This window comes from Sebastes fasciatus, chromosome 17 (assembly GCF_043250625.1).
Source record: "Sebastes fasciatus isolate fSebFas1 chromosome 17, fSebFas1.pri, whole genome shotgun sequence".
NCBI classification, from domain to species: domain Eukaryota; kingdom Metazoa; phylum Chordata; class Actinopteri; order Perciformes; family Sebastidae; genus Sebastes; species Sebastes fasciatus.
In genome coordinates, this window is record NC_133811.1 from 30,629,074 (window position 1) to 30,657,021 (window position 27,948).

Below are 27,948 nucleotides of genomic sequence, written 5' to 3' on the forward strand. Positions count from 1 at the left end.
TGGGCTGAACAAACCTCTTTATTTGGAGCTGTGTGTTGTGTTGCTGAGATTATTTTAACAAAACCACAAAACAATACACGGAACCATGTAAGAATCAACATACACAGTTACCTGCATTACATCATATTTAAAGAACAATAACCAAACAAAGATGTTAACGATCGAATAACAGTTTGATTCTGCAAAGTTTAGGTTCGTCTGTCCCGGAAAGAAACGGTTCTTTAGCATTTCATGTTCTGATATTTCATTGATCCAAAATCAGAAATGGACCACACACTCTGCTGGGAGACAAAGTGGGGTCATTCATTTCTAAAATCAACTATTTCAATATATCTTTAAAATAAATGTATTGTAAAAACGTTGCATCATCTTGGAAACAAGCGCTTTATTGGGTCGAGTGCTGAGGTTGATCTGGGTTCAGGGGTCAAACTCAGAACATTCCCTTCCTGTAGCGGTGGATCAACTCTGATACGTCATCCTTACACACCTTTATCCAGCCGTCCTCCTGCATGTGGTACACTAGACACACACACACACACACACACACACACACACACACACACACACACACACAGATGAGTACACATATTCACACAAATGTACACATAAATACATAAAGACAAAAATGACAATTTACCCTTTTCAAGTGCTCCCAGTACGACGGAGTATTAGGGCCACATTTCAAGAATAAAGTCATAATATTACGAAAAAAAAAGTCATTTCCTCTTCCTCAAAAGACTCAGTTTCCTCCAGCAGGTCCGTGCTGGAGGACAGTTTCTTGCTCAATCTTTTCCAGGTCCTGATCCTGATGATAATGTGCTGCTGATGTGCCAAAAGATGAAGTATTTGGTTATTTGTGAAACCTAAACTAAAGTAGAACTTCACAAGATGCTCCACGATCCTCATTTTCACTCAGGCTGCTCTATTTCCCCTCTAAAATAACATGTAAAACTACTACTTTATAATATTATGACGTTAGTCTCATAATACTACGCCTTTTTTCTCTTAAACTTCTGACTTTATTCTCGTAATATTATGACTTTATTCTCGAAATCTCAGATTTATTTTTTCCCTCAATGTGGCCCTAATACTCCAGCGTTATACATTTCATGACTGTACAACATTCAGTCTATGCTTCATCGTGTCCGAGTGCTACGGCTGATTCCCTGTCGAAGCTTCCCCACAACGCATTCGTCAAAGCGGATGAGCTACAGGCAGTTTAAGTCTTACACATCAGTCATGTCTTTCTTTAATAAATCGTTCAGCTCGTCTTGTTGGTGGTGTGGTCCTTGCTAGTAAAAGAGCAGTTGAGGATGATGGGAATGTCATTAGCTTTGAAGGTTTGATGATGGTGACAGATGAAAAGTCAGAGGATCACCGGTACATGAATGTCTGAACCAAATGTCATCGTAGTCCATCCTAAAAGTTGTTGAGATATTTAACTGAAAACCAAAATATGAACCTCACAGTGGAGCTCGAGGATTCATCCGATGGGGACCATGAATGTCTGTACAACATTTCATGGCGATCCATCCAATAGTTGTTAAGATGTCAGTCTGGACCAAAGAGGACGGACTGACCCACTGTAACCATACCGATGGTGCGGCCAAACAGAGATAAAAGATATGCTTAAATGCTAAATCAAAAAACAAAGCCGAGGAGTATTCTCAGAGTATACTCACTGTTGACCGACCCTCCAGAGTAGGCGTCCCTGTGCGTAGCGTGAGCGATGCCCCGACGGCCCAGTTCGTACGCCTCCTCCACCTTCATGTCCTCCCGGTAACCGCTGTCCACCACGCCGTAGGCGTAACTGTTACCACAGCCAGTAGAGAACATACGGCCAGACAGACGCGTCCCGTTGTCATCCACATAGTACAGCCCAGGGCCCTGGAGAGCACAGTTTGGGTCATTAATCTGTATAGTCTGCAGGGAAATGATCATTTTAATTTACATTATTTTACCAGACAACTAGATTAAGAGACCAAAGCTACGGTCTCCGACCGCGGCCAACACTGTTTAACAGACGGGCTTCACTAGATACAACTCCGTGTAGTTTGTGTTGGAGTCTGAGTCTGAACAGCGTAGACACACGCGAGCGCGCATGGGACACCGACCCGCAAAGATTTATACGTGTAAGAAGTTACAAACAGTCCCTTTAAAAACTGATACATTTTGAAGATCTTGTTTTTCCAAAGCAAATAATAATCCATGTATTTGAGGTTTTTCTTAATTAATCAGGAGTGTGTTGTTGTTTCATAATATCTGTTGATCTGTTTTGACACATTAATATATTGTAATGTTAGCTGAGCTTCTAAAAGGGTTGTGGGATGTTTGGAGCTTCTCAGCACACTGATAGAAATGTTCTTGTAAATATAAACAGCGATGCTCAAAATCACGTCTTGTGTTGGGTTAAGTCAGCGGTCAGCAACCTGCAGCTCTTTAGCCCCTCTCCAGTGGCTTTGACAACAACAATATATATGGAAATGAATATTTTTTAACATCATTATTGTAGACCTAAAGTGTGTTTTACATTTTCTAATTGTAAAAAAAAAAAAATATGTAGCCTATACACTGAATACAAATTGTCATCACTTCAATCTACTAAAACGTGCGTCATAGTCTATGTATGTTTGTCTTCAGCCCGGCGCCTTATCCTCTAATTTTGCTGATCCTTAATAGCTCAATAGGCTCGCTGTCGATTCCAAATCCCAAAGAAGAAAAGTCTCTGAGTAATTTAATAGTGCGCGAACAGATTCAACAATAAAACAGTAATATTGAAAGACATCTTCAGAAGAAGCTCACTGCATCTGCTGAATATATTCCAGCAGGAGCTTCCAGCCAAATGTCCTGCGTCTCTTTTGGACTTGTGTCCTCACTGCATTAGACTTAACAGTCTGTGTTTCCTTTGATAGTAAAGGTTGCTGACCCCTGGGTGAACTAGATGAACATGAATGAAGTTGCTCTGCTGTTTTACTCCTTTTTGTACTGTTTTGCTTTTCAATAAATTGGCCAAAATTACAAATGTGTGTGTCTTTGTGTGATTCCAGTGGCTGATTGTAGCTACACCTATCTGAATAGTATTCACTACATAGTCACAGAGACTAAATGAACGTGTCTCTGACCTGTAGATGTTAAACTAAAGAGCAGGAAGAGACTAATTATTTGGGCAAACCTGGGATTCTTCACAGATAACTGAAGGCAAGGCAGCTTTATCTGTAGAGCACATTTCAGCAACAGAGCAACTCAAAGTGCTTTACACAAACATTCAAGAACATTGTGACAAAGTGCAAAAGAACATTAAGACATAATTAAAACAGTCATTAAAACATTAAAGATTAGAAAATAAAACAAACAAGCTAAAAATAAAAGCTAAAATAGAGAATAACACACAAGAGTAAAAGTTATAGTGCAATATAAGATCATTATTGATTTAAAAGAACTCAGAGTTGGAGGTCCTGCAGGTTTCTGGGAGCTTGTTCCAGATATTTGGTGCATAAAACCTGAACGCTGCTTCTGCATGTTTAGTTGTGACTCTGGGGACACTAAGCAGACCTGATCCAGATGACCTGAGAGGTCTGGATGGTTCAGAACACAGCAGAAGATCAGAACTGTATTTTGGTCCTAAACCATTTAGTGCTTTGTAAACCAGCAGCAGTATTTTGAAATCAGTTCTCTGAGAGACAGGGAGCCGGTGTAGAGACCTCAGAACTGGACTGATCTGATCCTCTTTCTTGGTCTTAGTGAGGACTCTAGCAGCAGCGTTCTGAATCAGCTGCAGCTGTCTGATGGATATTTTAGGAAGACCAGTAAAGACGCCGTTACAGTCATCAAGTCGACTGAAGATAAATGCATGGACTAGTTTTTCTAAATCCTGCTGAGACATCAGTCCTCTAATTCTTGCTCTATTCTTCAGGTGATAGAAGGCTGTCTTTGTTATTGTCTTAATGTGGCTGTTAAAACTCAGGTCAGAGTCCATGACTACACCAAGAGTTCTGGCTTGGTCCGAGCTTTTTAACATTAACTGAAGGCAGAACAGAAACTTTTTAACTGAAGGGAGAATTTTACTTTTCACATGACAAGAAAACAAATGGGATGATTTAGTTTGACCACCTTTTACATTCTCTCTCTCTCTTGTGTGGTTTTCTGCTTTCTCTAATAAGAAAGGTCTTAACATGTTATTTGTATATATATATATAAATACAGTATATACTGTATATATACGGTATATATTCTTTTATTGATAGACTTGGCAGATCAACTCCACTCAGCTATTCTTCCGGCTGCACGCTGCACTGGTTTTCCCCTGTTAAAACCTGTTGCACTGAAATCTGCCCGACAACTGATGACATTACAACAGTCAGGAAATTCTGTGGCTCCTCAGTCTCTTTCTAACTAGATGCAATGTGCTGTAGGTTATACTGTACCTACAGTAATAAATACCCCAAATACATACTTTATGTCATTAAAATAGCTGTGACAACAACATTTTGTGCAGCCTTTGGTTTTTAATATATATATATTTTTTTAAGTCATATCATTAACTGCTAGCCCTCTGTGACCTCCAAAGGTTAACTTCACAAACAGATCCTCATAGATGATTTACCTTTTTTCATTAACACCTACAGTATATACCTCCACGGGTAAAACCTGTGTGTCTGAGTTCTGCACGGAAACAGATGAGCTATTTTGTCAAAATGTATATTTGTTCGTGTTGCATTACCTACCTGTATTATACTTTAAACTATAATAAACCATATTTAAATATACTAAAGTACTATTAAGTGATATAACACAGTTCAGTATACATATGGATATGTTAGTAGGATACTGTAACATCTGTTGATCTGTTTTGACACATTGATATATTGTAATGTTTAGCTGATCTTCTAAAGGGTTGTGGGATGTTTGAAGCTTCTCAGCACACTGATAGAAATGTTCTTGTAAATATTTCCTGCTAGTATTTTTGGGACAAGAGACGATTTCTCTCTTAGTTTTATAAACGTAAAGAAATTGAACAGCGATGCTCAAAATCCCGTCTTGTGTTGGGTTAAGCAGATGAACGTTGAATGAAGTTGCTCTGCTGTTTCACTCCTTTTGTTCTGTTTTGCTTTTCAATAAAATCCCCAATATTCCAAAGTTCTGTCTTTTTGTGATTCCATATATATGCTCACACATCTGTGACTGTAGATACAATAATATGAATATTGTAGCTGTGGGCGTCAATATTTGATTTCTATCATAGAGACATAATTATTTCAACCAAAGGAAATGTAAAATAGATCAAGAATAGAAGATATGACAATATGTTTTCATTTGTTTTATAAACACAGACATGAAACTCTCCAGATAACACTAATGATCTGGAACAGGCAGAAGCAGTGAGTCCCAATGAACCTACCCACAATGCAACTTGATTAACTCCTTTTTTATGTCTCTGCTGAACCCTGCTGTTTTTTATTTCTGGTAGGCTATGAGGCCTTTTCAGGACTCAGTAACGGGGTTAGAGCTCCTCCACTGGCCACAAACAGCACAACCCTCTGGAGCATTTCTCGTAAATCCCCTGATGAGTCTGTTAGGTTTCGTTTCTGTGTTGTTTGACAGAGATCCAGCATGATCTGCATATTGTGGCATACACAGTAACATGGTTGTTATTTTGGTCCCTGCCAGGCCATCGCAGCTTCTTGTCTTCTTCGTTTTGCCACATTCCTCTGGTGTTGAAGAAACAACATCAAACATGATCATCAGTGAAACTTCAATGATGTGAGACTGAATAGTCATACATAAAGTGTGAACAATTGGCTTTAAATCTACAAGAAACTGCACCTAAAGGAAAATAACCCTTGTATCTGGTGAATATATCAAAAGGAAATGAGTTGTATTTATCTTTTTCTTTAAAAAGTTGCATGTTAAAAGCACATAAAAACACCCAAGTATTGCTCTCTGGATATGAGGGCCATGACCTTGATGTGTTGTATTAAATAGAGTGATGGTCGGTAAAAACACAGTTTGTATGTGTAGACTGTATGTGTGAGTGTTCTGGTCCATTCATTGTTTCTGTTTTACTTGTCCTCATCTGACCTCTGTTCTCACAGACGGGATTCTACTCCTGAAAGGTTGTAGCCTCACATTAAACTGTTTGTCATATCTCACAGGTGCTTCATTTTATCATTCCAATTTTTCACGACTTTATCAATCAGTTTCTTCCCAATGCCTTCATATCATTGTTTTCTGTTTTAATTAGTGCTTTTTAAAAAAATATATCATTATTCCACCTGCAGTTTTAAGAGATTGAACTAAATTATTTATTGAGTTCTAAAATAATATAAAATAATGTGGGTTTTTTTCTTCAGATGACATTAATTACATAATTTTTAATAAAATGTATGAAGCATTTTATGGGTCCAAACACCTGTCCCACAACTGTCATATTATGAAGTGATATTTATGACTTTATATACATTATGTGCTGCTGTTTGTTTCCTGTTCTGTAGTTTTTCTGTCAATATATAGTGTCACTTCCCACTGAAAACCTGTGTTGTTCAATCTCACCTAGTAACTCATGATGAGTCATGACGCACAGCCAATGTGGAGTTTTCTAATGGTCAGAATGAAGCTGCTGCGCATGTTGGAAGGAACCAGAAGAAGACGGAGAAGGAGAGGAGTAACATCGTGGTGAATTTCTCTTCTCGGTGTTTCTTTATGTGAACAAAATGAGTAAAGTTATTTTGCTGCTGTGCCTCTGCCACGCTGCATCCGCAGGTAAGATTTACTAACAACGTTTAGTAGTTATAATAACTTTACTGTAAGTCACTTTGAAGAGCTTCATTAACAACACTTTAAGGCAGAAATGAAAACACCATCAGGCTTTTTTTATTAACGAGTTTATTTATAATAATTGAGATACATTCATTCATAATGTTTCATCAGGTAATAATAATATATTGTAGTCATATATTTAACCTAGATCTTATTTTACACGTTGTTTAACCCCATGTTCTAGATACTTACATTTTATTGTCTTTTTACATGTTTATTTATTTTATGATTGTATATTATCTGTAGTGGGTGGTGTATCTGTATTGTCTGTTATATTGTGTTTTATGGTATTGTGAAGTATATTTTTGTAGGAGCCATGTATTTCTTTGTGGTATTGTATTTGTGTAATATGCCTCCAGGCTCTAGGGGGTGTAAGAGAGTCGCTTTTTAAGTTGTTAGAGCTCACAGTAATAATGAAACAAGGTGCTTTGGAGCTTTGCATATTGTATGTCTAAACAACATTTACCAATTAGCAGCCAGTAGCAGCTAAAAGTGTTGGACTTTAGTCACCATAGTTTTATTAAAAATGTGCTTCTTGTCCTCTGGGAATTGGTACTAATGTAAAAAGAAAAAGATTTGAAAAATTCCATTTAAAAAACCTGATATAGTTTTATTAACTTATATATATATATATATATAAGAAAAATAATATTATTCACAGATATTTAACACAGCATTTTCACTTTTCTCCCACCCCCCACTGCCTAGACAAAATAACGTATAATAATATATCTACACAGGGAATGATGGTTCAGAGGACAGCAGAGGTCAGCTGAGTATAGGCCAGCAGAGGACAGTAGAGGACAGCAGAGGACAGCAGAGGACAGTAGAGGACAGCAGAGGACAGTAGAGTAGAGGACAGTAGAGACAGACTTCAAACTAATGTGATAATGAGGAGTGTGAACTACTAATGATGCATCCTGAAGAATAAATGACTCCACTAACTGGAAACTAAACTGGACTTTCTCTTCACATTGAGATATCCAGCACTAGATACAAATAAATCAATAAATGATGTCTGTTTTTACAAACTGCTTTCTATCAATGAATGTCAGCTACACAACTGTATGACCTAAATATGAGACTCCTTTATATTTTATTTCAGAATTAAAACAGTTTTCAAGACTAAATCATCAGAAATATTAAAGAGTGTCTGGAACTAAATATATTTATATATGTATTGACTACACAGAGATTATTAGGATGTCTTGTAGTTCTTTTTGATTCTGTGTTCAGAGAAATAACGTTGTTCAGTGATTTATAAAAGTATGATATAAAAACTGAAATCATGACGTTAACTTTCTCTTCCAGTGACTCACTCTCTGAAGTATTTCTACACTGGATCTACTGGAGTCCCAAACTTCCCAGAGTATGTCTCTGTTGGGTTGGTTGATGAAGTTGTGATCAGTCACTATGACAGTAACACCAGGAGAGAAGAACCAAAACAGGACTGGATGAGCAACGTCACAGAAGATGAACCTCAGTACTGGGAGAGGAACACTGAGATCTGTAAGGGTAACCAGCAGATCTTCAAAGTCGGCATTGACACTCTAAAGCAGCGCTTCAACCAAACTGGAGGTTTGTTCATGTTTCACTTTCTACTGATAAAATGTTGTTTATATCTTCATCCTGTATTTTAGTGAACAGATGTTACCACACACACAGTGTTTCTGTCCATCCCATAATAACCAGCAGAGATGATGAACCCTTTGTCTCCACTAGATTAGATCAGAATCAGTCTACTGAACTGCCCACAGTGAGTTGGTCCATAAGAACTCTGCTGCAGGAACCTGTTTATCACAACAGTTTTACAACCCACAGCTGATAGAGGAACATTACTGCCTGCTGGTTTCTTAAAGTACGGAGCAGGACTGTAAACGGGCCGCAGGCTGCTTCTGCTGGGTCCTCATATGAGAGGAGTAGCAGGAGGTTTTAATAATACTTTTATCATTTAATAATATGTTTAATTTAATTATAACTCTTGACATTTTACAGTGTAAACGATTTATTGATTAATTCATAGTCATGATATAATCAATAATCACAAGAATAATAACTTTTATCCTTAAATATATGTTAAAACTACAGATTAGATTAGATTACCTTTACTTGACCACAGTGTGTCTATGATACAGTATTTCATTTTTAATTTATCAAACATGTTCTAGTTCAGGTTTCTCAATATGAGAATTTGCTGCTTTTCTCAGTTTTTTATCATTTTATATTAAATCCTGTTCAGTGTTGTTCAGACAAAAGAATCAATTTGAAGATTTCACTTTAGACTCTGAGAACTTGTGACGGGCATCTTCACTATTTTCTGACATTTTAAAATAAGTAAATGTTTAATCTATTAATCCAATAATAATTGATGATGAAAAGAATAATGCGTTTCAGCCCTAACTATACAGTAGAACTCCAGATTAGATTAGATTAACTCTACTGTACTGACCACAGTGTGTTGGTCCATCCCAGCAGGCAGCATCAAGACAACATCTGCAGCTGGAAACAGCTGTTGGTTGTCTTGAATGACTGACTGATGGATGGACCAATCAGGACACACAGACTGCCTCCCAGTCTCCATAATGGTCCTGATGGTCTCTGCCTTATTGTGACCAGTTGTAGTAACACAGTGCTGTCCTGGCTGAGCAGCTGGAGTCTAGTGACTCATCCTGGACTGAAAGTGTCCTTCAGTGGAAGCTTCTAGAGCAGCCTCAGGACAGTCTGGTCTGGAGTTTCTCACAGGAAGAGGATGTTGTTGGACTGATCCACTGGCTGCAGGGTCTCAGTGGGTGTAAGGTTCAGTCCAGGATCAGGTTTAATGTGAGTCTGCTAGTCAGGACTCTGTTCCTGCAGCTCACATGAAGCCACAGCACCTTCAGCAGTGGAGAGAAACTGTTGGTCTCAGTGGAGGCACTGTGTCTCTGTGGTAAAAAGAGGATCTGAACTGTGTTAGGATGTCACTCTGTTTCCCAGCAGTCTCTGCCTCTCTGTCTCTCTCCAAGACGTCCACACTGTCCACATGATGATTGGCTGTAAGTGTCTTTCATGGAGCCAATAACAGCAGGAGGTGTAGATCCTCTGTCTTGGTGTCTGTGGATCAGTGTGTCTCTGTGGTAAAGATGTGATATCAACTGATAATAGATGACTGGGCTGTGATCTCACTCTGGTTTAATGCCGTCTCTCTCTCTCTCTCTCAGATGTCCACATTTACCAGGAGATGTACGGCTGTGAATGGGACGATGAGACTGATGAGGTTAAAGGTTTTCGTCAGTATGGTTATGATGGAGAAGACTTCATATCATTTGACCCGAAGACAGAGACATGGGTCGCTCCAAAACAACAGGCTGTCATCACCAAACACAAGTGGGATCATAACAAAGCTTTGATGGCACAGAACAAACACTACTTCACCCAGATTTGTCCTGAGTATCTGAAGAAGTATGTGAACTATGGGAGGAGCGTTCTGCTGAGAACAGGTAGAATCACATGACCTGAACAATCTTCATATGTCTCCTCTGTTTCTAAGCAACAGTAACATTACAGTACATGTCACCAACATACAGAGACCCACTGCGTCTCTCTTTACACACATTTCTCTTTCTTTCATTTCCTCTCACCTCTCTCACACTTTGGTATCGACACCAAATAACGTCCCATTGCTCACAGACTACTTGACCAGTAATGAGAATAGTTTGATCCCTGAACAGATACAGGTGTCTGCTAAAAATTTATATAAAGTTTTTTTTTAGAGCTAAACCCGAACGTGAAAGACACAATTTAGATAAATGTACAAGGAGTACATTTTCACAAAATTCTTCCTCCCTGGGACGGTTGGGACATCTTGTTCTGGACTAAACAAATATCATTTAAATTGAATAAATGCAGTCTAAATATTAACACCTTATATTTAAAAAGTCTCTGTCTCTACTGTCCCCCTGTCCCAACCGACCCCGCTCTCCCCTATGTGTTACGAAGGCATTTAAAACACATCAAACAGGAATGCTAATATTAATATGCAGTAAATAATAATACTGTTGTCTTTACTCTCCAGAGCTTCCCTCAGTGTCTCTCCTCCAGAAGACTCCCTCCTCTCCAGTCAGCTGCCACGCTACAGGTTTCTACCCTGACAGAGCCACACTGTTCTGGAGGAAAGATGGAGAGGACCTTCATGAGGACGTGGACCTCGGAGAGATCCTCCCCAACCACGATGGAACCTTCCAGATGAGTGTTGACCTGAAACTTTCATCAGCTGAAGATCGGACGAGGTACGACTGTGTGTTTCAACTCTCTGGTGTGAAGGACGACCTCGTCACCAGACTGGACAAAGCAGTGATCAGGAGCAACGGAGGTGAGACTGAGATCAGGAGTGATGGAGATGGCAAACACACATTTAGTTCACTGTCACCTTTGTAAATTAGTTTTAGATGTTAGATGCTATAAAGCCTTGTGTAACTGTTTTAATGTGTAGCCACAGTTCAGAGATTAGAGGCGCCTGCTTCATGTGTTCAGGTTGTGACTATTTGTTGTTGTTTTGTGCTCAACAGAGAAAGAGAAGCCCACTGACATGACCGTCCCCATCATCGCTGCAGTGGTTGTTCTTGCTCTCGTCCTCATCGCTGTGGTTGGATTCGTCATTTATAAAAAGAAGAACGGTGAGAAACCCAAACAGAAACATCGTCTCATGTCTTTTCCTCTCTGTTTTGATTTGAGACTTTTAAGTTGATGCTTTTATCCAAACTAATTTCCCTTCCCAGCACATCTAAATGTGTTTGAACCAGCAGTCAGTGCTGTAAGGCTCAGAGCCACAGTTTGATGATAATATGACTATAGCATGATGATGTAAGGGAGAGGTGATGGAAGATAAATGATGTCAAACAAAAGGTAGAAGGGATTTATTGATGAGTTTGAGTGAGTAGAAGAGCGGGTCATCACTGGAAACATTAAAGGAGACAAAGTCTGACATCTTCAACTGTGACAACATCAATAACTAGTCTTGTCTTTTTATTTCAGCCAAACGCCCTCCATCTCGTAAGTACAACTTGTTTTTATTCTATTTCCTCTGAGCTGAATCTCTGTAGATTAAAAAGAGTTAGTGTATTTTGTGCTGAAGGACTTCTTCCTGCAGTGTTTGCTGAGGGCTAACAATGTGTTTCTGACCTTACAGCTGTAAACAACGCTGAGGTCTTGGAGGAACTGAATCCAGGATCCTAAATGATGAACACACCAGCCTGCACACAGTGAGTTGCTTCATATGGGACATGAAGCATTCACACCTGTTGTTAAACAAAGCTGCCTTAAACTCTGTGCAGAAGGAGCTTCTGTGATTGTTTCTTTATCCGCTGTAAAACTTCTGTGACACGTTGTAGCTGGAAAGAACATCTTTGAGTTTCTCCACAACGAAGGTGAAACTGTTTAATATGACGTGAAGTGAGATTATTAAGAGAAAGACGGAGATGCTTTCAGAAAGCTTCACATCAGCAGCTCAGATAAACTGTCTGTAGATTAAAAACTCAAATATTAACCTTTAGAAAAACAGAGACACCAATTTATTAAAATGGTGTCGAACCAAATTAAAATAAACGATTTATACTAACAACATGTTAACACTTCAATGACTGAATCATGGATATCTGAGGTCTACATGAGGCTGTAAATATGTGCTTTTGTTGAACTGAACTCTCCAAACATTTATGGTAAATAGTTTGTTTTCTATTTTATGTATGTTTATTTTCTTTCTGCCTCTTTAGGTTTATGGATACATTCTGCACTGGATCAAGGAGCGGTGCCACATTCTCCTCCGTCAACTGGGAATTCATTGGTTATTCTTCATTCATATCACAAACTGGTGGAATCAGGGTTGGGAATTTATTTGTAGATGCTCATTGATTGGAATACAAAGAAATTAGAAAAAAAATTACAAATATTATCAAACATAAATGGAGACATTAAATTATTTGGATTATTTAGTTTCAATAAAAAAAAAAGTGTAATTTCCTCTGATAAAATATTAGTTTAAATGTTGGTAAATCAAATGAGGATGATTATTTTTGGAGAGAAGTAAAACAATGAAAGCATCACAGAACTCTTCATACATAATAAAGACTAAACATTAAATCCACCATAGTTACAGTTTGATGCTTCTGCTGTTGGGGTTTTCTGCTTAGTGGTAACACAAACGTTAATTTACAGATATAGACACCATAGAAATATTTCTATGATAGACACACACACACATCCACGTACACTCAGGTCTGTCAATATGATGATATATACCTTGAGATAACAGATAGTCAATACTGCTAATCAATCAGCAGCATCCAGTGATGATCCCCTATGCACACGCACACACACACACACACACACACACACACACACACACACAATAGAAACATCAGTTCAACATTTATTATCCAGTTGTGTAAATAGTTTGTTTGATTATTTCTTTAAAGGGACTGTTTGTAAGAATCAGAAATGTCTTGTTAACAGCGACACCTGTGGCCGTTAAGTCAACGAAAGTCTGCACCCTTTTGCTCGCACTTGTGCTCGCTCTACATAGACATGAAGGAGCATCGCTCAACACAGTGAGGAGACACACGTCAGCTAACAACTCGGAGGCCGGAGGGAACAGGGGAGACACCAGAGTTTTGGTCGGAGACGATAACGTTTCTCTCTGCGGAGCCCCGTCACTTCACAAGACACGGGAAACCTCAGTTTGTCCTGGAGACCAAAGCTACGGTCTCCCCCGCGTCCTCCGACCGCGGCCAACACTGTTTAACAGACGGGCTTCACTAGATACAACTTTGTGGTTTTTGTTCTTCCGTGTAGTTTGTGTTGGAGTCTGAGTCTGAACAGCGTAGACACACGCGAGCGCACATGGGACACCGAACCGCAATGATTTATACGTGTAAGAAGTTACAAACAGTCCCTTTAAAAACTGATACATTTTGAAGATCTTGTTTTTCCAAAGCAAATAATAATTTGTCTTTAAGTTTTTTCTTATTTAATCAGGAGTGTGTTGTTGTTTCATAATATCTTTTGATCTGTTTTGACACATTAATATATTGTAATGTTAGCTGAGCTTCTAAAAGGGTTGTGGGATGTTTGAAGCTTCTCAGCACACTGATAGAAATGTTGTTGTAAATATAAACAGCGATTTTCAAAATCAGGTCTTGTGTTGGGTTAAGTCAGCGGTCAGCAACCTGCGTCTCTTTAGCCCCTCTCCAGTGGCTTTGACAACAAAATATATATGGAAATGAATAACAGTTATTTTTTAACATCATTGTTGTAGACCTAAAGTGTGTCATACATTCTCTTATTGTAAAAAAAGTAGCCTATACACTGAATAAAAATTGTCATCACTTCGATCAACTAAAAGGTGCGTCATGTCCTATGTATGTATGTCTTCGGCCCGGCGCCTTATCCTCTAATTTTGCTGAACCTTAATAGCTCAATAGGCTCGCTGTCGATTCCAAATCCCAAAGAAGAAAAGTCTCTGAGTAATTTAATAGTGCGCGGACAGATTCAACAATAAAACAGTAATATTGAAATACATTTTCAGAAGAAGCTCACTGCATTTGCTGAATATATTCCAGCAGGAGCTTCCAGCCAAATGTCCTGCGTCTCTTTTGGACTTGTGTCCTCACTGCATTAGACTTAACAGTCTGTGTTTCCTTTGATAGTAAAGGTTGCTGACCCCTGGGTGAACTAGATGAACGTGAATCAAGTTGCTCTGCTATTTTACTCCTTTTGTACTGTTTTGCTTTTCAATAAATTGGCCAATATTCCAAATGTGTGTGTCTTTGTGTGATTCCAGTGGCTGACTGTAGCTACAACTATCTGAATATTATTCACTATATAGTCACAGAGACTAAATGAACGTGTCTCTGACCTGTAGATGTTAAACTAAAGAGCAGGAAGAGGAAGGATGATTTTACTTTTCACATGACAAGAAAACAAATGGGATGATTTAGTTTGACCACCTTTTACATTCTCTCTCTCTCTCTTGTGTGGTTTTCTGCTTTCTCTAATAAGAAAGGTCTTAACATGATATTTGTATATATATATATAAATACAGTATATACTGTATATATACGGTATATATTCTTTTATTGATAGACTTGGCAGATCCACTCCACTCAGCTATTCTTCCGGCTGCACGCTGCACTGGTTTTCCCCTGTTGAAACCTGTTGCACTGAAATCTGCCCGGCAACTGATGACATTACAACAGTCAGGAAATTCTGTGGCTCCTCAGTATCTTTCTAACTAGATGCAATGTGCTGTAGGTTATACTGTACCTACAGTAATAAATACCCCAATTACATACTTTGTCATTAAAATAGCTGTGACAACAACATTTTGTGCAGCCTTTGGTTTTTAATATATTTTTTTCTAAAGTCATATCATTAACTGCTAGCCCTCTGTGACCTCCAAAGGTTAACTTCACAAACAGATAAAGTACTTATACTTATATACCTCCACGGGTAAAACCTGTGTGTGGCTGAGTTCTGCACGGAAACAGATGAGCTATTTTGTCAAAATTTATATTTTTTTGTGTTGCATTACCTACCTGTATTATACTTTAAACTATAAATGATATAATAAACCATACTTAAATATACTAAAGTGATATAACACAGTTCAGTATTAATATGGATATGTTAGTAGGATACTGTAACACCAGTTATCAGAAATACGACAGCTTTAGAAATCTCACCCAACAGGTTTAGTCATGGAAATGAGGTTTGGCACTTCCTGTATATTTGCGGTCACATTTCACCAGACGCCCAGCGATGATAAAAACAAAGTCTGTAACGATCAGACGATGCATCGAGAATGTTTCTCCCATAAATATAAAAATAAAATATAAAAAAAACACATAGATTTACCTCACGTTGAAAATGTGATGACACGATCATATAGAATAACTATGTGGTTGACAGTAAACAAGGAATATTATTTATATTTAACACCATCACCCACATCATGTCAACATATTTTACTACATATATCATACAGCATGCTGCATCATCATCATGAATCCTGTCCACTTTATATCAAACAGCAACAGGACGTATCAGTTCAGGTTAATCATTACAGGACAGAGCAGTGGGCTGAACAAACGTCTTTATTTGGAGCTGTGTGTTGTGTTGCTGAGATTATTTTAACAAAACCACAAAACAATACACGGAACCATGTAAGAATCAACATACACAGAACCTGCATTACATCATATTTAAAGAACAATAACCAAACAAAGATGTTAACGATCTAATAACAGTTTGATTCTGCAAAGTTTAGGTTCGTCTGTCCCGGAAAGAAACGGTTCTTTAGCATTTCATGTTCTGATATTTCATTGATCCAAAATCAGAAATGGACCACACACTCTGCTGGGAGACAAAGTGGGTTCATTCATTTCTAAAATCAACTATTTCAATATATCTTTAAAAAAAATGTATTGAAAAAACGTTGCATCATCTTGGAAACAAGCGCTTTATTGGGTCGAGTGCTGAGGTTGATCTGGGTTCAGGGGTCAAACTCAGAACATTCCCTTCCTGTAGCGGTGGATCAACTCTGATACGTCATCCTTACACACCTTTATCCAGCCGTCCTCCTTCATGTGGTACACTAGACACACACACACACACACACACACACACACACACACACACACACACACACACACACACACACACACACACACACACACACACACACACAGATGAGTACACGTATTCACACATATTCACACAAATGTACATATAAACACATAAAGACAAAAGTGACGATTTACCCTTTTCAAGTGCTCCCAGTACGACGGAGTATTAGGGCCACATTGAGGGAAAAGTGGGCAAAGTGAGCATGACTCACTTACCCCCGCACACTGCTTGACCCCTACTAAAGTAGGGCCAAAGGTTTTGTCCTTTTGGAACTAATGGAATTAATGAGCATTAACTAATTAACTAATGGGCACCCTGGACTTCTAACCCGCAAAAGGCACAACTAGACCAAACTGTCAACCATCAGTTGACTTCATACCAAAGTTGAAGTTCCAAAGTTAAATAGTTTCCGAGTTCTGCTCCAGACCTAAATTGTGACACGCGAACGGGCGGAAGTACGGAAGGAGGGATGGATGGAAGGTAAAGTCAAACTATTTCAAGAAAAAAAAGTCGTAATATTCCGAGAATAAAGTCATAACTTTATGAGAAAATAAATATTTCCTCCATCAGGTCCGTGCTGTTCTTTCTTTGCAATAAATGCAGTTTCTTTTCCAGGTCCTGATCCTGATGATGATGTGCTGCTGATGAGCCAAAAGATGAAGTATTTGGTTATTTGTGAAACCTAAACTAAAGTAGAACTTCACAAGATGCTCCACGTTCCTCATTTTCACACACGCTGCTCTATTTCCCCTCTAAAATAACACGTAAAACTACGACTTTATAATATTATGACTTTATTCTCGAAATCTCAGATTATTTTTTTTCCCTCAATGTGGCCCTTATACTCCAGCGTTATACATTTCATGACTGTACAACATTCAGTCTATGCTTCGTCGTGTCCGGGTGCTACGGCTGATTCCCTGTCGAAACTTCCCCACAACGCATTTGGCAAAGCGGATGAGCTACAGGCAGTTTAAGTCTTACACATCAGTCATGTCTTTCTTTAATAAATCGTTAAACTCATCTTGTTGATGGTGTGGTCCTTGCTAGTAAAAGAGCAGTAGAGGATGATGGGAATGTCATTAGCTTTGAAGGTTTGATGATGGTGACTGATGAAAAGTCAGAGAATCACCAAAGTGATAATTCATCCTGACGGGGACATGAATGTCTGAACCAAATGTCATCGTAGTCCATCCTAAAAGTTGTTGAGATATTTAACTGAAAATTAAAATGTGAACCTCACACCATAAATGTCTGTACAACATTTCATGGCGATCCATCCGATAGTTGTTAAGATGTCAGTCTGGACCAAAGAGGACGGACTGACCCACTGTAACCATACCGATGTTGCGGCCAAACAGAGATAAAAGATATGCTTAAATGCTAAATCAAAAAAACAAAGTCGAGGAGTATTCTCAGAGTATACTCACTGTTGACCGACCCTCCAGAGTAGGCGTCCCTGTGCGTAGCGTGAGCGATGCCCCGACGGCCCAGTTCGTACGCCTCCTCCACCTTCATGTCCTCCCGGTAACCGCTGTCCACCACGCCGTAGGCGTAACTGTTACCACAGCCAGTAGAGAACATACAGCCAGACAGACGCGTCCCATTGTCATCCACATAGTACAGCCCAGGATCCTGGAGAGCACAGTTTGGGTCATTAATCAGTATAGTCTGCAGGGAAATGATCATTTCAATTTACATTATTTTACCAGACAACTAGATTAAGAGACCAAAGCGACGGTCTCCGACCGCGGCCAACACTGTTTAACAGACGGGCTTCACTAGATACAACTCTGTGTAGTTTGTGTTGGAGTCTGAGTCTGAACAGCGTAGACACACGCGAGCGCGCATGGGACACCGACCCGCAATGATTTATACGTGTAAGAAGTTACAAACAGTCCCTTTAAAAACTGATACATTTTGAAGATCTTGTTTTTCCAAAGCAAATAATAATCCATGTATTTGAGGTTTTTCTTAATTAATCAGGAGTGTGTTGTTGTTTCATAATATCTGTTGATCTGTTTTGACACATTAATATATTGTAATGTTAGCTGAGCTTCTTAAAGGGTTGTGGGATGTTTGGAGCTTCTCAGCACACTGATAGAAATGTTCTTGTAAATATAAACAGCGATGCTCAAAATCACGTCTTGTGTTGGGTTAAGTCAGCGGTCAGCAACCTGCAGCTCTTTAGCCCCTCTCCAGTGGCTTTGACAACAAAATATATATGGAAATGAATAACAGTTATTTTTAACATCATTGTTGTAGACCTAAAGTGTGTCTTACATTCTCCAATTGTAAAAAAAAAAAAAATATGTAGCCTATACACTGAATACAAATTGTCATCACTTCAATCAGCTAAAACGTGCCTCATAGTCTATGTATGTCTGTCTTCGGCCCGGCGCCTTATCCTCTAATTTTGCCGAACCTTAATAGCTCAATAGGCTCGCTGTCGATTCCAAATCCCAAAGAAGAAAAGTCTCTGAGTAATTTAATAGTGCGCGGACAGATTCAACAATAAAACAGTAATATTGAAAGACATTTTCAGAAGAAGCTCACTGCATCTGCTGAATATATTCCAGCAGGAGCTTCCAGCCAAATGTCCTGCGTCTCTTTTGGACTTGTGTCCTCACTGCATTAGACTTAACAGTCTGTGTTTCCTTTGATAGTAAAGGTTGCTGACCCCTGGGTGAACTAGATGAACATGAATCAAGTTCCTCTGCTATTTTACTCCTTTTTGTACTGTTTTGCTTTTCAATAAATTGGCCAATATTACAAATGTGTGTGTCTTTGTGTGATTCCAGTGGCTGATTGTAGCTACAACTATCTGAATAGTATTCATTATATAGTCACAGAGACTAAATGAACGTGTCTCTGACCTGTAGATGTTAAACTAAAGAGCAGGAAGAGGAAGGAGGATTTTACTTTTCACATGATAAGAAAACAAATGGGATGATTTAGTTTGACCACCTTTTACATTCTCTCTCTCTCTCGTGTGGTTTTCTGCTTTTTCTAATAAGAAAGGTCTTAACATGTTATTTGTATGTATATATATAAATACAGTATATACTGTATATATACAGTATATATTCTTTTATTGATAGACTTGGCAGATCCACTCCACTCAGCTATTCTTCCGGCTGCACGCTGCACTGGTATTCCCTTGTTATAACCTGTTGCACTGAAATCTGCCCGGCAACTGATGACACTACAACAGTCAGGAAATTCTGTGGCTCCTCAGTATCTTTCTAACTAGATGCAATGTGCTGTAGGTTATACTGTACCTACAGTAATAAATACCCCAAATACATACTTTATGTCATTAAAATAGCTGTGATAACAACATTTTGTGCAGCCTTTGGTTTTTAAATTTTTTTTTTAAAAGTCATATCATTAACTGCTAGCCCTCTGTTCACAAACAGATGAAGTACTTATACTTACAGACGTAGGCAAAATTGTTGGTACTCTTCCGTTAAAGAAAGAAAAACCCACAAAGGTCACTGAAATAACTTGAAACTGAGAAAAGTAATAATAAATAAAAATTTATTGAAAATTAACTAATGAAAATCAGATATTGTTTTTGAATTTTGGTTCAACAGAATCATTTAAAAAAACAAACTAATGAAACTGGCCTGGACAAAAATGATGGTACCCTTAACTTAATATTTTGTTGCACAACCTTTTGAGGCAATCACTGCAATCAAGTGATTTCTGTAACTCTCAATGAGACTTCTGCACCTGTCGACAGGTATGTTGGCCCACTCCTCGTGAGCAAACTGCTCCAGCTGTCTCAGGTTTGAAGGGTGCCTTCTCCGAATGCATGTTTCAGCTCCTTCCACAGATGTTCAATAGGATTTAGATCAGGGCTCATAGAAGGCCACTTCAGAACTGTCCAATGTTTTGTTCTTAGCCATTCTTGGGTGTTTTTAGCTGTGTTTTGGGTCATTATCCTGTTTGAGGACCCATGACCTGCAACTGAGACCAAGCTTTCTGACACTGGGCAGCACATTTCGCTCCAGAATGCCTTGATAGTCTTGAGATTTCATTGCACCCTGCACAGATTCAAGACACCCTGTGCCAGATGCAGCAAAGCAGCCCCATAACATAACCGAGCCTCCTCCATGTTTCACATTAGGTACAGTGTTCTTTTCTTTGGATGCTTCATTTTTGCGTCTATAAACATAGAGCTGATTTGACTTGCCAAAAAGCTCCAGTTTTGTCTCATCTGTCCAAAGGACATTCTCCCAGAAGCTTTGTGGCTTATCAATATGCATTTTGGAAAATTACAGTCTCGCTTTTTTAGGATTTGGTGTCCTCCTCGGTCGTCTTCCATTAAGTCCACTTTGGCTCAAACAGTGACGGATGGTGCGATCTGACACTGATGTACCTTGACCTTGGAGTTCACCTCTAATCTCTTTGGAAGTTGTTCTGGGCTCTTTGGTTACCATTCGTTTTATCCGTCTCTTCAATATGTCATCAATTTTCCCCTTGCGGCCACGTCCAGGGAGGTTGGCTACAGTCCCATGGACCTTAAACTTCTGAATAATATGTGCAACTATAGTCACAGGAACATCAGGCTGCTTGGAGATGGTCTTATAGCCTTTACCTTTAACATGAAGGTCTATAATGTTCTTTCTGATCTCCTGAGACAACTCTCTCCTTAGCTTTCTGTGGTCCATGTTCAGTGTGGTACACACCATGACACCAAACAGCACAGCGACTACTTTTCACCCTTTAAATAGGCAGACTGACTGATTACAAGTTTGAAGATACCTGTGATGCTAATTACAGGACACACCTTAGTTTAATATGTCCCTATGGTCACATTATTTTACATCTTTTCTAGGGCTACCATCATTTTTGTCCTGGCCAGTTTCATTAGTTTGTTTTTTAAAATGATTCTGTTGAACCACAATTCAAAAGCAATATCTGATTGTCATTAGTTCATTTTCAGTAAATTTTTATTTATTATTACTTTTGTCAGTTTCAAGTTATTTCAGTGACCATTGTGGGGTTTTCTTTCTTTAACGGAAGAGTACCAACAATTTTGCCTACGTCTGTATATACCTCCACGGGTAAAACCTGTGTGTGTGGCTGAGTTCTGCACGGAAACAGATGAGCTATTTTGTCAAAATTTATATTTTTTTGTGTTGCATTACCTACCTGTATTATACTTTAAACTATAAATGATATAATAAACCATACTTAAATATACTGAAGTGATGTAAAACAGTCCAGTATTAATATGGATTTGTTAGTAGGATACAGTAACACCAGTTATCAGAAATACGACAGCTTTAGAAATCTCACCCAACAGATTTAGTCATGGAAATGAGGTTTGGCACTTCCTGTATGTTTGCGGTCACATTTCACCAGACGCCCAGCGATGATAAAAACAAAGTCTGTAACGATCAGACGATGCATCGAGAGTGTTTCTCCCATAAATATAAAAATAAGATATATAAAAAAAAACATAGATTTACCTCACGTTGAAAATGTGATGACACGATCATATTGAATAACTATGTGGTTGACAGAAAACAAGGAATATTATTTATATTTAACACCATCACCCACATCATGTCAACATATTTTACTACATATATCATACAGCATGCTGCATCATCATCATGAATCCTGTCCACTTTATATCATACAGCAACAGGACGTATCAGTTCAGGTTAATCATTACAGGACAGAGCAGTGAGCTGAACAAACGTCTTTATTTGGAGCTGTGTGTTGTGTTGCTGAGATTGTTTTAACAAAACCACAAAACAATACACTGAACCATGTAAGAATCAACATACACAGTTACCTGCATTACATCATATTAAAGAACAATAACCAAACAAAGATGTTAACGATCTAATAACAGTTTGATTCTGCAAAGTTTAGGTTCGTCTGTCCCGGAAAGAAACGGTTCTTTAGCATTTCATGTTCTGATATTTCATTGATCCAAAATCAGAAATGGACCACACACTCTGCTGGGAGACAAAGTGGGGTCATTCATTTCTAAAATCAACTATTTCAATTTATCTTTAAATAAACTGTATTGAAAAAACATTGCATCATCTTGGAAACAAGCGCTTTATTGGGTCGAGTGCTGAGGTTGATCTGGGTTCAGGGGTCAAACTCAGAACATTCCCTTCCTGTAGCGGTGGATCAACTCTGATACGTCATCCTTACACACCTTTATCCAGCCGTCCTCCTGCATGTGGTACACTAGACACACACACACACACACACACACACACACACACACACACACACACACACACACACACACACACACACACACACACAAACACACACACACAGAAACACACACACACAGAGATGAGTACACATATTCACACATATTCACACAAATGTACACGTAAACACATAAAGACAAAAATGACAATTTACCCTTTTCAAGTGCTCCCAGTACGACGGAGTATTAGGGCCACATTGAGGGAAAAGTGGCAAAAGTGAGCATGACTCACTTACCCCCGCACACTGCTTGACCCCTACTAAAGTAGTGCCAAAGGTTTTGCCCTTTTGGAACTAATGGAATTAATGAGCATTAACTAATTAACTAATGGGCACCCTGGACTTCTAACCCGCAAAAGGCACAACTAGACCAAACTGTCAACCATCAGACCAAAGTTGAAGTTCCAAAATTAAATAGTTTCCGAGTTCTGCTCCGGAAACTAAAGTGTGACACGCGAACGGGCGGAAGTACGGAAGGAGGGACGGATGGAAGGTAAAGTCATACTATTTCAAGAAAAACAAATCGTAATCGCGGGTGCAAGCGGCCGAAATGGGTTTCCTCAGGAGGGTGGCTGGCGTCTCCCTTAGAGATAGGGTAAGAAGCTCAGTCATCCGTGAGGGACTCGGAGTAGAGTCCTTGCTCCTTTGCGTCGAAAGGAGCCAGTTGAGGTGGTTCGGGCATCTAGCACGGATGCCTCCTGGGCGCCTCCCTTGGGAGGTGTTCCAGGCACGACCAGCTGGGAGGAGACCACGGGGAAGACCCAGGACTAGGTGGAGAGATTATATCTCTACTCTGGCCTGGGAACGCCTCGGGATCCCCCAGTCAGAGCTGGTTAATGTGGCCCGGGAAAGGGAAGTTTGGGGTCCCCTGCTGGAGCTGTTGCCCCCGCGACCCGATCCCGGATAAGCGGTTGAAGATGGATGGATGGATGGACAAATCGTAATATTACGAGAATAAAGTCATAACTTTATGAGAAAAAAAATATTTCCTCCATCAGGTCCGTGCTGTTCTTTCTTTGCAATAAACGCAGTTTCTTTTCCAGGTCCTGATCCTGATGATAATGTGCTGCTGATGGTGAGTATTTGGTTATTTGTGAAACCTAAACTAAAGTAGAACTTCACAAGATGCTCCACGTTCCTCATTTTCACACACGCTGCTCTATTTCCCCTCTAAAATAACATGTAAAACTACTACTTTATAATATTATGACGTTAGTCTCATAATACTGCGCCTTTATTCTCTTAAACTTCTGACTTTATTCTCATTATTTTACAACTTTTTTACCCGTAAACGCATGACTTTTTTCTCGTAATATTATGACTTTATTCTCAAAATCTCAGATTTATTTTTTCCCTCAATGTGGCCCTAATACTCCAGCGTTATACATTTCATGACTGCACAACATTCAGTCTATGCTTCGTCGTGTCCGGGTGCTGCGGCTGATTCCCTGTCGAAGCATCCCCACAGCGCATTTGGCAAAGCGGATGAGCTACAGGCAGTTTAAGTCTTACACATCAGTCATGTCTTTCTTTAATAAATCGTTAAGCTCGTCTTGTTGGTGGTGTGGTCCTTGCTAGTAAAAGAGCAGTTGAGGATGATGGGAATGTCATTAGTCTTGAAGGTTTGATGATGGTGACGGATGAAAAGTCAGAGGATCACCGGTACATGAATGTCTGAACCAAATGTCATCGTAGTCCATCCTAAAAGTTGTTGAGATATTTAACTGAAAACCAAAATGTGAACCTCACAGTGGAGCTCGAGGATTCATCCTATGGGGACCATGAATGTCTGTACAACATTTCATGGCGATCCATCCAATAGTTGTTAAGATGTCAGTCTGGACCAAAGAGGACGGACTGACCCTCTGTAACCATACCGATGGTGCGGCCAAACAGAGATAAAAGATATGCTTGAATGCTAAATCAAAAAACAAAGCCGAGGAGTATTCTCAGAGTATACTCACTGTTGACCGACCCTCCAGAGTAGGCGTCCCTGTGCGTAGCGTGAGCGATGCCCCGACGGCCCAGTTCGTACGCCTCCTCCACCGTCATGTCCTCCCGGTAACCGCTGTCCACCACGCCGTAGGCGTAACTGTTGCCGCAGCCGGTAGAGAACATACGGCCAGACAGACGCGTCCCATTGTCATCCACATAGTACAGCCCAGGGCCCTGGAGAGCACAGTTTGGGTCATTAATCAGTATAGTCTGCAGGGAAATGATCATTTTAATTTACATTATTTTACCAGACAACTAGATTAAAGAGTCTGTTGGTAAGAATCAGAAATGCTTGTTAACAGCGACACCTGTGGCCGTTAAGTCAACGAAAGTCAGCGTCGGGCTCGCGCTTGCTCGCTCTAAATAGACATGAACAAAAATTGCTCAAAACAGTGAGGCGACACGCGTCACATCAGACGTTCTGCAGTGTGTAGTGTGCACGCATGCACGTGAGAGGTGGAGCGAGCTGAGTGAAGGCAGGCAGAGGAGCAGAGTACAGCAGAGACTCCGGCCCTGGAGACCAAAGCTACGGTCTCCCCCGCGTCCTCCGACCGCGGCCAACACTGTTTAACAGACGGGCTTCACTAGATACAACCAAGAGGTTTTGGTGATTCACTGTAGTTTGTGTTGGAGTCTTGTCTGAACAGCGGAGACACACATGTGAGCGCGCATATGTTTATACGTGTAAGAAGTTACAAACAGTCCCTTTAAGTTAGTATACTAAGTTCCAAATAGAGGCGAGACAATAATAACGTACGTTTTGGGTAATGTTTTCTTAAAGAAAGTATACTTTAAATCTTCAGTAGTCAGTATATTTTTGGCATAATTGGGCAAAAATTCCATAATAACCTTTCAGCATATTATAATTCAAGTGTTCTGAGAGAAAACTAGACTTCTGCTCCTCCTCATGGCTCTGTTTTCAGGCTTGAGAACATCTAGCACCGGAAGACACCGGAGGTACATGATTATTTTCAGATTACCTGTCTCATGCACTACTGTCAGGATATAGTGACCGTTTTATTTATTAATCATAATTGCTCCGTTTCTACCCCACGCAGCTTTAAGTGTCATTGATAGTAAATAGAAATAATGATAATGTAGCCCTTTTTTATAATGTTAACAGGAGCAGAAAACATCCAGATTACAGTAGGAATCCTGCCCCACCCCCTACACTCCCCTGACCTGCACTGCAAACCACAACATCACCATCCTCTACTACCACAGTGAGGACATCTCTATTCACATCCACAGTTTACCTCTTTGTCCCATCCGCAGATCATGCTCCCCACAGAGAGGCCCATGCCTCTGTAACCCACCATCATGTTACACAGCAGCTTGGAGGCAGCAGCCACAGAGATCCTGTGGTTGTTCCTCAGCCTGTACAGCCTGGATGGATGAAATAATAAAACAATTCATAAGCAAATCAAATCAGTGATGCATGTGGTGCAGGTTAGCAATGATCAATTCTATATCGGGGCACATTTCTCTTTCATTTAATACAAAAAAAATCAAAAGGTCACATCATTTATTTTGCAGAAAATGCATATTCTGTACTGGAATTTGCTGTCTTTGTGCTGTCCGATTTGCTAAATGTCAGGTTTTGCTCCTCAGATTAACACTAAAATACATGTTTTTGTATATAATCATATTAGCTCCAATCTCGCCTACTTCAGCTTTAAGTGATAAAAAGGGACTGACAGACCAATGTTGAAAACACTGCATGACAGACCTGCACTCTTTGGCCAGGAGTCTCTCCCAGTACTGGCAGTCCGCAGCGCTGCCCGACATGGTGCCTAGCAGGTAGGGGTTGATCTCGATGACCTTGTTGACATCGTTGGACGCTGAAGAGCCGCGATACATTTGGGGGAAAGGAGACATTTAGTGAGCAAGATTACAGTTTGCAGCATAGAGTAGCCCAGTGTAGCAGCACCTTGATTACACGTGTTGCCTGATTTACATTCTGTGACCATCATGGTCCCTAAATGTTACATTTCAAAACTCCACTCCTCTTTGAGACCTTTTGTTGAGCTGATGAGTCTGTCTGATTTAATGATGTACAGTATATTGATGGTAGCTGGGCAATAAGACTGACTGGGTCATGTCACTCCTTCCTTTTCTTTACAGATAAGACTATGATACATTATATGAGCTATGTGTTTGCACAATCTACTTGTCCCACACATTTCCAAACATGTTGTGCAGTTCCATCCATCTTTTCTAACATTTTCCAGGTCTGGAAGAGAGAAGTAATAATGTGTTGTCTATTCACCTAAGTAACGACCAGCTGAGGCTCTGGAGTCCACAGCCACGATGACTCCATGTCTGAACTTGAAGGCCAGGGTGGTCGTGCCGTGGTTCAGGTCTATGCACACACCTCCGTCACGGTTGCAGGATTTGAGAAACCCTGAAGGCTAAAATGAAAGCAGAGTGGACACATGATGCGTAATGGCGCTATAAGTGTATGTATGTGTGTGTGTGCATGTAAGAGAACACGAGAGTGCAATATCAATCATAATCTAATATTCTTTGACAATAACTCGTGATAGTGAAGCTAAAAGCATTATAAGATACGCAAAGCTGCACCACAAGCTGAGAGTCACAGACGCGTAAAAGAGCTCGATCCAAAGCGCGTCTGGACGCTTTTACGCACGCAGCAGCTGGTTTACCAGATCACATTCAGAAGATCACTTTCTTACCAAAACTTGATGAAAATGATACTCACGTCTACACCCACAGGCACTGCAAATTCTTGAGTTTTGGTCCCGAAATTGTAGTGGTTGGTTCGGTCGACGAGGTGCGTCTGTCCTGCTGGAAGAATCTGCCCACGGAGTTCAGCATAAGGCTTAAAACCAGTGACTTGGAAAAGAGCCATTATGTGTCAAACTATACTCGGTAGTATACTCAGTATATACTATAACTATACTATAGTTCAGGGGTTCCAACAACGACGAAGGCGATCTGACAAAGCGAGGAGGATAATTTCCTTGTGCGTGACGAGGAATTCGAAAGTGAAAGAGTTTAAAAACTACTTCATTGTAGTCCTGAATGTCCTCTGAAAATAAGATGCTAAATAGCACTAAATCTATGCGAAATTATCATTAAATATATTTGGCCAGTCCTGTGGTTTTTTGTAACTTAAAAAGGTAATTAATCAAAATAAAAAACACAACACTCCGCCATATTCATCTAGAATAAAAAAAAAAAAATGGCTCTAAAAAACCCGCATTGACC

General features: G+C 39.7%; 2 protein-coding genes across 5 annotated transcripts; one reads left to right on the forward strand and one right to left on the reverse strand.

Moving 5' to 3' along the window:
* Positions 1 to 27,918, reverse strand: psmb8a (proteasome 20S subunit beta 8A). 2 transcript variants are annotated; one of them, XM_074613468.1, is made up of 6 exons: positions 27,440 to 27,918; positions 26,987 to 27,128; positions 26,447 to 26,558; positions 25,974 to 26,103; positions 1,683 to 1,887; positions 1 to 519 (listed from the first exon to the last, which is right to left on the reverse strand). In XM_074613468.1, exons 1-6 carry the CDS (start codon positions 27,587 to 27,589, stop codon positions 431 to 433), a joined length of 828 nt encoding a protein of 275 aa, XP_074469569.1. In that variant the 5' UTR covers positions 27,590 to 27,918; the 3' UTR covers positions 1 to 430. The 2 variants fall into 2 exon arrangements, with proteins under 2 accessions (XP_074469569.1, XP_074469568.1); XM_074613467.1 differs by lacking the exons at positions 1 to 519; positions 1,683 to 1,887 and adding exons at positions 22,178 to 22,692; positions 24,687 to 24,891.
* LOC141754405 (major histocompatibility complex class I-related gene protein-like) lies at positions 6,600 to 13,194 on the forward strand. Of its 3 annotated transcripts, none has more exons than XM_074613459.1 (8): positions 6,600 to 6,759; positions 8,128 to 8,394; positions 10,014 to 10,292; positions 10,868 to 11,164; positions 11,361 to 11,468; positions 11,827 to 11,844; positions 11,981 to 12,053; positions 12,564 to 13,194. In XM_074613459.1, the coding sequence occupies exons 1-7, from the start codon at positions 6,711 to 6,713 to the stop codon at positions 12,025 to 12,027; spliced, it is 1,065 nt and encodes a 354-aa protein (XP_074469560.1). In that variant the 5' UTR covers positions 6,600 to 6,710; the 3' UTR covers positions 12,028 to 12,053; positions 12,564 to 13,194. The 3 variants fall into 3 exon arrangements, with proteins under 3 accessions (XP_074469560.1, XP_074469561.1, XP_074469562.1); XM_074613460.1 differs by having other exon boundaries at positions 11,367 to 11,468; XM_074613461.1 differs by having other exon boundaries at positions 10,868 to 11,145; positions 11,372 to 11,468.
* Positions 27,919 to 27,948: the final 30 nt, after the last annotated feature.

Bases quoted from the DNA above. Each gene is read 5' to 3' on its own strand.
- psmb8a (XM_074613468.1), bottom strand. From the start codon at position 27,589: ATGGCTCTTTTCCAAGTCACTGGTTTTAAGCCTTATGCTGAACTCCGT. The intron at 26,559-26,986 runs GTGAATAGACAA...GCGGCTCTTCAG, and splicing joins CTCAGCTGGTCGTTACTTAG to CGTCCAACGATGTCAACAAG. The intron at 1,888-25,973 runs GTAAACTGTGGA...TGTGCTCTCCAG, and splicing joins TCTGCGGATGGGACAAAGAG to GGCCCTGGGCTGTACTATGT.
- LOC141754405 (XM_074613459.1), top strand. From the start codon at position 6,711: ATGAGTAAAGTTATTTTGCTGCTGTGCCTCTGCCACGCTGCATCCGCA. The intron at 8,395-10,013 runs GTTTGTTCATGT...TCTCTCTCTCAG, and splicing joins GCGCTTCAACCAAACTGGAG to ATGTCCACATTTACCAGGAG. The intron at 10,293-10,867 runs GTAGAATCACAT...TTTACTCTCCAG, and splicing joins GAGCGTTCTGCTGAGAACAG to AGCTTCCCTCAGTGTCTCTC.